Source organism: Thermobia domestica, chromosome 2 (genome assembly GCF_964235325.1).
Source record: "Thermobia domestica chromosome 2, izTheDome1.hap1.1, whole genome shotgun sequence".
Lineage (NCBI taxonomy): Eukaryota > Metazoa > Arthropoda > Insecta > Zygentoma > Lepismatidae > Thermobia > Thermobia domestica.
The window spans coordinates 147289479-147302055 of NC_137455.1; the positions used below are offsets into that span (position 1 = coordinate 147289479).

Sequence of the window (12577 nt, forward strand, 5' to 3'; positions counted from 1 at the left end):
TTGTTTTGTTACTGGCTAGTAATGGTGTTTCAACACTCGTCCATAGTGATGAATCGACGGAGAAAATCGTCCAAATCACATTCTAACCGTTTCAAATTTTCCACGGATAGGAGGCCGAATGCGTTTTTTTTCGGGTGTCAGAAGACGTGGACCCATCGAGGAGAAACTTTTGATAAACGACGCTCATTCTTCAGAATACGATCTGCTCGCTCCTGTGATATGCCCAGCTTGTCTGCTATCTGTCGAGTTGACAATCGGTGATCTTTCATGATCATATCAGGTACCAGGCCAATGTTTTCCATGGTGGTAGCACTTGATGATCTCCCAGATCTCGGCTCATATTCAACATTTTGCCTACCACGCTTGAATTCCTGCACCTATCCTTTGATGCTGGCATATGAAGGAGCAGATTAACCTACAGTATTGGCCGTATAATGGTGGATCTCTGATGCCAACATTCCTTTTAATTCCAGATACTTGATGACTGACCTATATTCGATTGTTTCCATTTTCCCAACTTCTGCCATCTCACTCACGTCAGAGGATTAAAAGACAAAAGAAATTCCTTAGAACCAAGAGCTTTATACATATTAATATCAAAGGTTGTGCTATTCTAATACATATAATTATTGTATTCTGGATTCTCATTTTCTATGCTAGGGTCAAAACTTTCAGTCAACCCTTGTATGTATAGGTATAACTAAATAAATTACACACACACACACACACACACACATATATATATATATATATATATATATATATATATATATATATATATATATATATATATATATATATATATATATATATATATATATATATATATATAGCGAGAAAGAGAGAAAGAGAAGGCTATATACATCATCATTGGATTTTGTTTCGGGGTGGGTTTCAGCCCGATGGCCATCCCCCTCAATACGCCACTGTACATCAGTCAACCATTCCCACATTATCTAACATAGCAACGAAACAAATTTTAAGTAAAGGCAATTTTAATAGCTATCAATATCAATATTCGAGACGAGATCGAGACTTTCGAGACTGACCTAAGTCTCGTCTCGTCTCGATTTACAGAGGTCTGTCTGTCTCGTCTCGGTATATAAATGTGCGTCTCGGTCTCGTCTCAGTATATAAAAGTCCGTCTCGGTCTCGGCCTCATCCCTAAAGAACAATTAAGCTGGAAGTGCTACAACTGTAGTAGTCACTATAATCTCGTTGGTAAAGTTTTCCCAGCTCTATATTCCGAGACGAAAGCTTCTCTCAGCTGATATTTCGGTCGCGCAGATGAAGTCTGATGTAGTGGTTTTGGCATTCGATGCTAAATCAGCATCGTGAGGACAATTTGGGAGCAACTTGAACTAAACAAATATCCAACTGTGATCAGGGAAAGCAATATTAATACAGAGTAGTCTATGGTCTAATGCATACTTGGGGCTAAACGTGCTACGGGTATGAACATAAAGTGCTGTTTCCAAGGCAGACAGTAAATTGATGGCTAAGAACACACTAAATCTAGTACTAGACAAGGTTACCAGGAATACTTTGATCTAGATTCTAACATCCTGTTTAAGTATTTGAGCATTTTAGATATCTGAATCTTCAGCTGCAAGTAAATATTTATTATATGTGTGAATATCTAGTAACTGAAAGCGAAATTGAATCGTTCGTAAATTTACCTATTATATAATGATATTGAATGGAAACATTGAGGAATTATCAGAAGAAATAACACTCTGTTGTGGTTTCAGTGAGAAGCGATTTCCTTCTGTTCCTCTTGAACATGAAAGGAAGATACTATTTAATTCAGGTTACTTACGTAGAAGTTAGAAGATATAACGGGGTAAAGATGAAAATGTAGATTATTCTTACACAAAAAAATGTGCTTACATGTGAATATAGAATTAGCAAATAATTTAGTTCCAATTCCTCAACTATAGCAGACATGTAATAGTACACGTAGCTCTTTCTTCGTCTGAGCCATGTTTCAATGAGTTACGTGTAACGAAATCGTTTAATTTGACGTATTACGATATGTTTTTCAAGTTAAGGGAGATGGACGATTAAAGTAGGTAACTTTTTAACGAAATAATTGATAGAATGAAAATGTACGATAAAATGAGATAACCGAGTGAAAACCCAAAAATACTATATTGTTCACCACAAACTTACTGAGAATTAGCTAACCTTTCGCATCAAATGTTAATATTCTACCACTGAGCTACGGCAGCCTCAGCAATAAAGATAATTAGTTCTAACGATACAACATTAGTAAATGTTCATAGAATATAGAAGGAAATCGCCTTGTTGTGTGTTTAAAGTACAAGGGATTAGTTTATTGATGCTGAATGTCTTTCCAGCAAAAAGTTCGTATGATATGGGGATCTACAGTATTACGTGTGATCTGACTCACAAGAAAATTGATATGGCTCTTCAATGCCAAAAATGAGAAGAATAGAAAATAAAACGGTAAAGAAAATTTCTAGTTTAAAATACCATGCTTATGCCCTTTAAATAACGAAATAGGTGATTAATTAAAAGTGAATGATAATAAAAATAATTGGTGGAAGTGACAGAGAACGAGAGAACTCATGGACACTATGCTGTGCACCACACACTCAACTCACCTAGGATCGAATCAGTGATCCCTAGAACTAGATGTGAAGCTGTACCACTGAACTACTCTGTCCCCTTGCTGAAGAGAAGGATTACTTTTCAGGCAGAAAGTAACCCATAAGTAGATTTGAGGAATAGTAGAGTAAAATAGAGTGTGTAATTATACGGTATATGTTTCTATTACTAGATAGTATTACTGCTATTTTTAAAACTGAGAAGTGAACACTTAAATTCAGAGACAGTGGAATTATTTGTTAAATCAAGTTTTATTTTTTTTTTTGAATTTTTACTCTATTTTATGAAAAAGTAACCTTTCTAATTGAGGCATATCTGTATGTAGCTTTTCCTTTCAAATTTTCTATTCCATCTAAACCATTTTACGATATTCAAGATATTAGAATTCGTCATGTGAAACTAACCAGAAACGAAACATGAATAATGATTCCAGAGATGGTTCTGTCATCGTAACAGACTAATTAGATAAAGTTCCATTCATTTAGAAGACCTTGGTTAATATTGTGTACTTCTATAACAAGCACAGACTTCGTCCTTCCTCAACTTTCTTTACGAACAGATCTCTTGATTATGCATGCACTTGGCAAGCGTTCCTACTCAAATGGAACTAATTTAGATTGCTTCTTTTAGGTCTTCACTAGTGCCATCTGTTATATACTGGTTATATTCAGATTTAATCGGCTTCTGGGTTGCTGGAGAAAACGAATATGGGTCGGCGGTTAAAAGACAAGAAATATAATTCACTGAATCTTGTAACTTCATTAAAGGAGATATATTCCAAGCATCTAATTGTTTTAAAAGATGTAACAATATATGGATGAAAAAATTTAAATAGAAATCAAATTTGATCAAAGCGAATACTTACTTATTACTAAATGTATGTCTAATGAATCTAATGATGTATTGCCGAAACTCTAATATAGATTATTAATAGTAATTGTTTGCTTAGATCAGATTATACGTTTATTTAAGTTGAAGTTAGTTGTAACGCTAGAATGAACAGGATTTAAAAGCTAGAAACGTAAATAATACATTTCACGCGGATGCCTGATAAGTAACCTGATGATTTCATGAGCTGTTTCTGTGCACTTGGCCCAGAGTTCGATTTCTGGTGGAAGCATGTGTTATTAGAACACCCTCCGATCTAATGAGTAGCTCACGCGCCTCCGGTGCAGGGAGTACCAAGTTCGATCTCTGGTGGGAAAGTCTTGAAATTCGAAGACATTTATGTGGTTCGAATTCACCTTTAAAATGTAGCTTCACTTCTCACGTAGCATCGGTGCCGAAAACTCCAACCAACCAAGCGACCAACAACATGTATGGTTAGAATTACAACTATGAGTCCATATCACGTCAGTCTTAGTATTGAAAATTAAAGCTAAAATCAATTACGGTAAAAGATAAACTTTATAAACTTATATGTGCAGAAAGTAATACTTAGTTTTAAGAAACTGCAAGGAAATTATTATTGCTGTAAAGGTTGATCTGACACATACTGTTTATTCTTTACGTTCAAGATTATAATCTGAAGTCTATTTTGCACATGTCGAATCTGATACTATTTTGCCTCTTCCATGAAAATGCAGTAAATTTAATTTGAAGCTGAACTGTCTAATATAGTATATGATAATATGTTAACACATTCATGTCCTAATTTTTCATAACTGTTGCATAGTGCAAAGCCTATTAAATAATTCCTCCTGGATTATGATCCAATGTTTGATGCATCGGACAACCTGCATTCTAATGTTAACGTTCTGAATCTGAGCTCCAAATGGTAAAAATTAAAAGTAAAAAGTTTGCTGTAAGCGATATTCTCATAAACTTCCCGAAACGCGTTTTGGAGCGAGCGATAGCAGAGCTTCTTTCGGAAACTGTGTATACTATTACTAGCAAGGGTATAAGCGAAGCTGTGCGATTCTACAAAAACGATATTTTTAAAATAAAGTATTGCTTCTTGAGTACTATACTAAGCCTCATAAGTGTGGGTTTTCTGAATAACATCAAGTATATTTATGATACCTACCAACAAACGTTTGTATAAAGTAATATTGTTGACAACGTCAGACTACAGACAGTCCTTTTTCTGTCTGCATGGATCAATTTTAATCTTTTAATTTTATTTGTTAAGTTTAATGATATATTGTAAGCCTTACAGGAATGATTCAGTGATATTTCCTATAGTCCAGAAGGTATAACGTCGTTGGCTTCCCGCGCTTGGACCTGCTTGTCACTGGGGGTGTGGTAAGAGGGTATCCAATCACCACCAACCGTCTAATGAGCCTCGAGTAACCAAACTGGTCACTCCCACTAAACGCCATTATAACTTTTCGCGGGAAACTAACGACGTTATACCTTCCGTACTCTAAGATACAGCAACGCACGACAAACGATCGCGAAGAAAAAATAATTTCCAATTCTAAATTTTAAATATACAATTTATTTAGTATTTGAAATATTTGATCAACTATATGAATCTTTTAAATTTAGAAATTTGAATACAAAATTTCAATTATATAAGTTTAGACGTCTTACCAAGTATTTAACAAGATAATATACAGTAGGTTTAGTAAAATGCACTAACTTCAATAACATATTAAAACCTTAGACATTTTCTACATAATAATTGATTATATTATTCATCTGGTGGATGATAGTATAGTTTATTTTCTCTCTACCTCATCAGTTTTTCTTAGGGTATGTGTGTGTGTATGTAGATAACACTTTTATATAGTTATTGTTCTGCATAGGTATTTCACATATAGATGAGTAAAATTGACTATGTTGAAACTATGATCAACAGAGACACATGGACGTACTTAGAAAAATAACTATTCTACTTGGTGGTCAGTTTGGAAAACGTATTATCCGTCCTTTTCCCTCCGCTTTCTTAGTATACAATGCTATTAGCTGACCAAACTTTCTATTCAACTGCTATAAAGTGCTGTATCGATTTTTTTCTACGTAAACCATTCAATGTGTTATTTTGACAGGTATATTATTTGCGAGGAAATTCAAATATTATTGAAAACTATTTAAGTTCCGAGCATGTAACTAAAATGCTCTAGAAATAGTTTTAAGAATGCAAAAGTGCATAAAGGGACCGCAGTGGCTCAGTGGTAGAGTGTTCACCTATGGCGCTTGGGGCTCTTGGTTCGATCCCAGCTCGCGCCAAGTGAGGTTTGTAGTTGATAAACACTGTGTGCGTGGATTTTCTCATAGTTCTCCGAACCTCTCACTTTCTTATTCATTCCACCATTTCATTCATTCATCATCATCACCGTCTTCCTTAGCCTCTACATAATCGTGGTACAATAAACTAAGTATTTAATTTAATTTTCATTTTACAAACATATGTACATGAAAATGTTATAAAAGTTTCCAAACAAATGAATGTATTAAATATACGTAAAACTGAGTCAGTTGGATCTACTTTCTTCACATGAGAGTTAAGAAATGTTAGTTAGAACTTACCTGTCAACACTGATGCAGATGAGAATGAATCCAGACAAAATAATACCAAACATTCTTAGAAACATCATTAACCTACAGAGGAAGTCCCCTGCCCACCATCCAACTGTTGCTGTCCACGCTATTTCCATTGGCATTGTAATGAATGTCACCTGAAATGACATGAAAAGAACAACCAAATAATTACAAGGAAGAGCAACTCTTCAATAATAGTGTTCACTTGAGAACAAGAATAAATGTTGTTTACTAAGGTAGAATTTGTGATGTACTAACCACATATTTCTCAGCTTAAAAATCACAGTTGGTCCTTTGGGCCCTTCAATGCTTCCGTCTAGTTTATTATTACTTTAGTTAAGTCGTTTTGAGTTGGAGGATACTCAACAATTAAATACTTACTATGTTCATTCAGTTGTGGGTAGCATAATCAAATTTATATTGTAAATAGGTCACATTTTTTAAAATTATTTTTGGATGACAAGGGAAAGTTTTCGTTGTTGAAATTAACGAAATGAATCAAATTTTGGATTCCATAGTCATCTGAAATGTAAGATCTTTAAATTTGACTTTTAATTAGCTCAGAAATTTGAACTAGTTTTGTATCATTCTCTACGAGTTTATTTAAATGGTAAATAACAAACCGCAGCCCAACCAAAATTTGACGAACTGTAATAAAAGATTCAAATTCAAATTCAAATTTTAAGTATCTCAGAATTCTATACTATTTTTGTACTTTTTTGTGACACATATAAAATGTGATATGGTTGAAATAAAGAAACGATGAATTAATCAGAACTTGAGCCAACAGAACTTCTTGTAGAGTTACATCTTCAATTTGAAATTTTGACTAGTTTAGACATCGTAATATCTTGTACCTGTTTACACCAGCAAGAAAATTGTGTAGTTTTTAAGTAAGCAAATAAAAGGTCAATTACATTTCAGACTACCATGATTTAGTTTCAGAAATTAGAACGAGAACTTTTAGTGCGGTGGACGTATTTTTTTTTTTTTACTCTATGATGATAGACGTTAAAAAGGTTTCGTTTGAATTCAATGTTTGTATTTTTGAATATTAATTGTTTACTCCACCAGATGGCAACACTCAATTCAAATTTACGACATTTACTGAACGTGAATGTGTAATGTTGTAAGTTGAACTTGTTTCTACAACAGCGACAAAAGTTTTAAAAAAGAGAGCAACATCCTTTTTCTTACTTTATGTTGAAATAACCGTTGTACCAGTAGCACAAAGTTTAACTCACGAAAGACAAGTTGTTTATAACATAATAATAAATCGATGGGTATGAGTATACAGTACTTGATGCAAGCTAATCATAATAACATTCATTATGCTGATTTGGGGGGGGGAATAGAAAGAACTCGACTGTGTTTGTTTTAGATTCGTTTTCAAGTCTTTTATAATGGTTGATTTGAACTAATTCCGACTTGGATAGAGGATTAAGGGAGGACATGATACCTATTTCTGGAACTTTTAATCGGATGTGAAAAACTGCTTTTCGGTATGTTACATTTTTGTTCAATACATGAACATAAGTGTGAATGTAAGTATTGAAACCAAAAGTGTAGTAAATTTCAAACATTTCCAGTGGTGCGGCTTGTGACGATATGTTCTCTTGAGAACGTGAATCGATTTCAGAAAACTGTTTGTCGGTATATATTATCATTTCTGTTTTATATTAAAATCGAAATTGGTTGATTTGAACCACTTTTGGTTCAAATAGTTTTAACGAGGAGATGGAATCTATACTTGGAACGCTGACTCGATTGCAAAAAAGCATATCTCGATATTTCATACTGCTTTTGCTCTGTGGAAATTAGTATTAAAATCAGAAGAAGAAGCAAACTTCAACCACCTCTGATTATGCCGAGTGTTTTGGATTGTGATGGTATGTCCTCTTGAAACCTTGAATCGATTGCAAGAGAACCGCTTGTCGTTATCTATTACCATTTTTGTTCTACGGTAATAAAGGTTGAAATTTGTAATCGTTAATTTGAACCACTTTCAGTTTGAATATAAGCTTAAAATAGGGGATAGAACCTATTCTTCGGACACTTCTCATATCTTGATTTCTCTTAGTTTTTCCTCTGTGAAGATCAATATTGAAGGCAGACGTATTAGTAGGTTAAAACACTTTCGTTTTCATAGTGTGCTGCGGGATGATATTTACTCTTGAGACGCTGTATCGATTAAGAAAAAAGGTTTGTGCCTATCTATTACTATTTTTATCGTAGTGTGTGATAACTGTTGAATCCAAAAATTGTACATTTGTATACACGACTCCAAAAGTGCATTACCACCTGCAATTCTCCTTTTCCTGCAATAGTAGGCAACCCAAAAATCTCGGTGCTTCGGTTGGTTGCGAATTCGAAAGGCGTTAGACCAAACCTCAATTTTGTAAAAAATATATTAGTGTGGCAAACTGCAAATAAGAGAATAAAACAAATTGTTAAAAATGACAACTTTATTACTGTGACGGAGTTGGATGACATCAAAAGTTACAAAATGATCTTACTTAAGCAGTTCAAACAAGATGAATGGCAAGAAACAGATATAAGAGGAAACCATTTTTCTCCTTCCATCCCGGGAGAAGAATTTCATAAAAAAGAAACAATACATAATGTAAAGGTTTAATATAAAAGCCAATCCCAAAATTTTCAAAGCTGCCACACGAAAGGCAAGAACAACTGAACCAAAGTGAATGAAACTGTGCAGAGATATTGCAGACGTAAAATTAGGGAATCCGGGTTTCGAATTTTAACGGGGAAAACGGTTGGATGGGGCACGGACGCCTCGAGACATTTGATCACGAAATATCAAACGTGCTAGTAACAGTATGTCAGATTGTGTAAAGGACATGAAGAATTGCAACGAAACTTAATGTATGGACAATACGCAAAAAATAAACGAATGCGTTTTCTTTTATTTTCTCCGGAAAAACAGTTTTAGGGCCAAAAGGCCCAACCAAAAATTTTGAAAGTTGACGCCCGAAAGGCGAATAAAAGTGAATCGAAGACAATGAAATTGCGCACAGATATTGTCGACGTAAAATGAGGCAATACGGGTTTCATATATTCCTGAAAAAAAAGGTTGGGTGGGGAAAGGACCCGTCCAAAATTTTGATCACGAAATATCAAAAGTGCTAGTAACAGTATATCAGATGCGTGTAAAGGACATAAAGATTGCAACATGACTTTGTGTATGGACAATACGTAAAAAAGAAAAGAAAACGGGTTTCTTATGTTCTGAGGAAGCACGGTTTTAGGAGGCAAAAGTCCCAACCCAAAGTTTTGAAAGTTGACGATCGAAGGGCAAGTGAACCGAAGTAATGAAATTGTGCACAGATATTGTAGACATAAAATGAGGATACGGTTTTTGCATTTTCCTGAAAAAAGGGTTGGGTGGGGCACGAACCCCTCCAAACCTTTTATCAAGGAATATCAAAAGTGCTAGTAACATTATGCCATGTGTGTAAAGGACATGAAGAGTTGCAACATAGCTTTATGTATGGACAATACGCCTAAAATAAACGAATACTGCTTTTTTTATGTTCTGCGGAAAAACTGTTTTAGGGGACAAAATCCCACTCCCAAAATATTGAAAATTGGTGACCGAAAGGCAAAAAGAAATGAACCGAAGTGAATGAAATTGTGCACAGATACTGTAGACATAAAATGAGGGAATGCGGGTTTCGTATTTTAATGTAAAAACGGTTAGGTGGTGCACCGATCCCTCAAAACCTTTGTTTACGAAAAATCAAAAGTGCTGGTAACAGTATGTCACATGTGTGTAAAGGACATGGAGAATTGCAACTATACTTTGTGTATGGACAATACGCAAAAAATTAACTAATACTTTTTTTATTTTCTGCGTAAAAAACGGTTTAAAGGCAAAATCTCCTACCCAAAATTTTGAAAATTGACGCCGGAAAGGCAAAATGAAGTGGACCGAAGTGAATAAAATTCAGGGGAGATATTGTAGAGATAAAATGAGGGAATACGGGTTTCGTATTTTCCTGGAAAAAAGGGTTGGGTGGGCCTCGGACCAGTCCAAAGCTTTCATCAAGGAATATCAAAAGTGCTAGTAACATTATGTCAGATGTGTGTAAAGCACATGAAGAATTGCAACATAACTTTGTGTATGGACAATACGCAAAAAATAAACGAATACGGGATTTTTGTTCTACGGAGAAACGGTTTTAGGGGGAATAGGCCCGCACCCGAAATTTTGAATGTTGACGTCCGAAAGGCAAGAAGTGAACCGGAGTGAATGCAAGTGTGCACAGATATTGACGACGTAAAAGGAGGATACGGGTTTCCCATGTTTCTGGAAAAGCGGTTCGGTGGGGACCGGACCCCTCCAAACATTTGATCACGAAAAACCTAAAGTGCTAGTAGTAGTGTCAGATGTGTGTAAAGAATATGAAGAATTGCAACATAACTTTGTGTATGAACAATAGGGTTTGGGTACAAAACCTCGCGGCCAGAACCTCGCGGCGACAACCTCGCGGACCAAAACCTCGCCTGGCCAAAACCTCGCCTCCCAAAACCTCGCGGCCCAAAATCTCGCCAGGCCGAAACCTCGCCTGGCCAAAACCTCGCGGGACAAAATCTCGCCCTGCCAAAACCCCGCCTGGACAAAACCTCGCCGCCCAAAACGTCGCGGGCCAAAATCTCGCGGGGCCAAAACCTCGCGCCCCAACATATCGCCATACCCAAAATCTCGCCTGACCAAAATGTAAACGTTCCAACAGATGATAAGGATGACGCTATAAAAGACGCTGTTTCAGAAGAAGTATCACGGGTATTTGACCAAGTCCCGCGATACCATATGAAAATTCTATTTCTGTATTAAAGGATTTCAATGTGAAGGTAGGGCGACAGGATGTTTTTAAACTGGTTATAGGGAAAGAAAGTCTGCATAAGGAAAGTAATGACAACTAACGAGGTTAGTTTCGTGAACTTTGGAACATCCAAAAACTTAAAATTTTAACAAAAATCTAATAATATTTATGAAAATATGAAACAATATATGAGTTTTTACGAGGTCCCTTGATTATGTCCTATAGGTTAAAGGAGACGTAGATGACCAGGATGAAGGAAATGATCGAATAAAGAAAGTGGGAGGAAACGGGAATAACCCGAGAAAGCCCACGCAAACGATGTTTTGTATCTTATTATTATTATTATTATTATTATTATTATTATTATTATTATTATTATTATTTGTAATGTGGAATTGCATATTAGGAAACACATTGGGTAAATTTTAAAGAAAAGTTTTATTCGCGGCGAGGTTTTGGCACGGCGAGATTTTGGGCGGCGAGGTTTTGGCCCGGCGAGATTTTGTCACGCGAGGTTTTGGGCGGCGAGGTTTTGGCCACGCGAGGTTTTGGCCCGGCGAGATTTTGTCACGCGAGGTTTTGGGCGGCGAGGTTTTGGCCACGCGAGGTTTTGGCCCGGCGAGATTTTGTCCCGCGAGGTTTTGGGCGGCGAGGTTTTGGCCACGCGAGGTTTTGGCCCGGCGAGATTTTGTCCCGCGAGGTTTTGGGCGGCGAGGTTTTGGCCACGCGAGGTTTTGGCCCGGCGAGATTTTGTCCCGCGAGGTTTTGGCCGGTGAGATTTTGGGCGGCGATGTTTCGGCCGCGAGATTTTGTCCGTATACCGAACAATAGGCAAAAAATAAACGAATACGCGTTTTTTATTTTCGGGGGAAAAACTATTTTTATTGCAAAAGTCCCCGTCCAACATTTTGGAATTTGACCCCGAAAGGCAAAAAGAACTGGACCGAAGTGAATGAAATGTGCACAAATATTGTAGAGGTAAGATGAGGGAATATGTGTTTCGTATTTTCCTCAAAGAAAAAAACTTTTGAGTGGACCGAGGCGTTGAGTGGCGAGGAGTAAACCGAAGCGAATTAAGTTGTATGTAGATGTTGGATATGTAAAATATTGCCGGCGAGGAATAAACGAATACGAATTTTTTATGTTCTGCGCAAAAGCTGTTTCAGGTTGCAAAAATCCCCACCCAAAATTTTAACGTTGACGTCCGACAAGCAAGGAAGAAGTAAATCAAGTGTGTGAAATTGTCCGCAGATATTGCAGACGTAAAATGTGGATACGGATTTCGCATTTTCCGAGAAAAATGGTTGGGTGGTGCACGGATCCCTCCAAACCTTTGATCACGAAATATTAAAGTGCTAGTAACAAGACGTCAGATTTGTGTGAAGGACATGAAGAATTGCAACATAACTTTGTGTATGGACAATACGCAAAAAGGAAACGGATACGGTTTTTTTTTTATTTTCTACAGAAAAACGGTTTAGGGGTCAAAAGCTCCCACACAAAATTCTGAAAGTTCACGCTCTAAAGGCAAATTAAAGTGAACCGAATTGGATGAAATTCTGCACAGATATTGTATAACATCAAATGAGGGAATAAGTGTTTCGTATTTTCGTCGA

General features: G+C 36.3%; 1 protein-coding gene across 1 annotated transcript in view; it reads right to left on the reverse strand.

Annotated features, from left to right (window-relative positions):
- LOC145679209 (adipokinetic hormone/corazonin-related peptide receptor variant I-like) overlaps positions 1-12577 on the reverse strand; it is a 426835-nt gene that overhangs the window by 126300 nt on the left and 287958 nt on the right. Inside the window, exon 2 of the mRNA XM_081749797.1 lies at positions 6106-6254. Within this exon, the coding sequence (XP_081605923.1) occupies positions 6106-6254 (149 nt within the window). The remainder of the gene's footprint in view (positions 1-6105; positions 6255-12577) is intronic.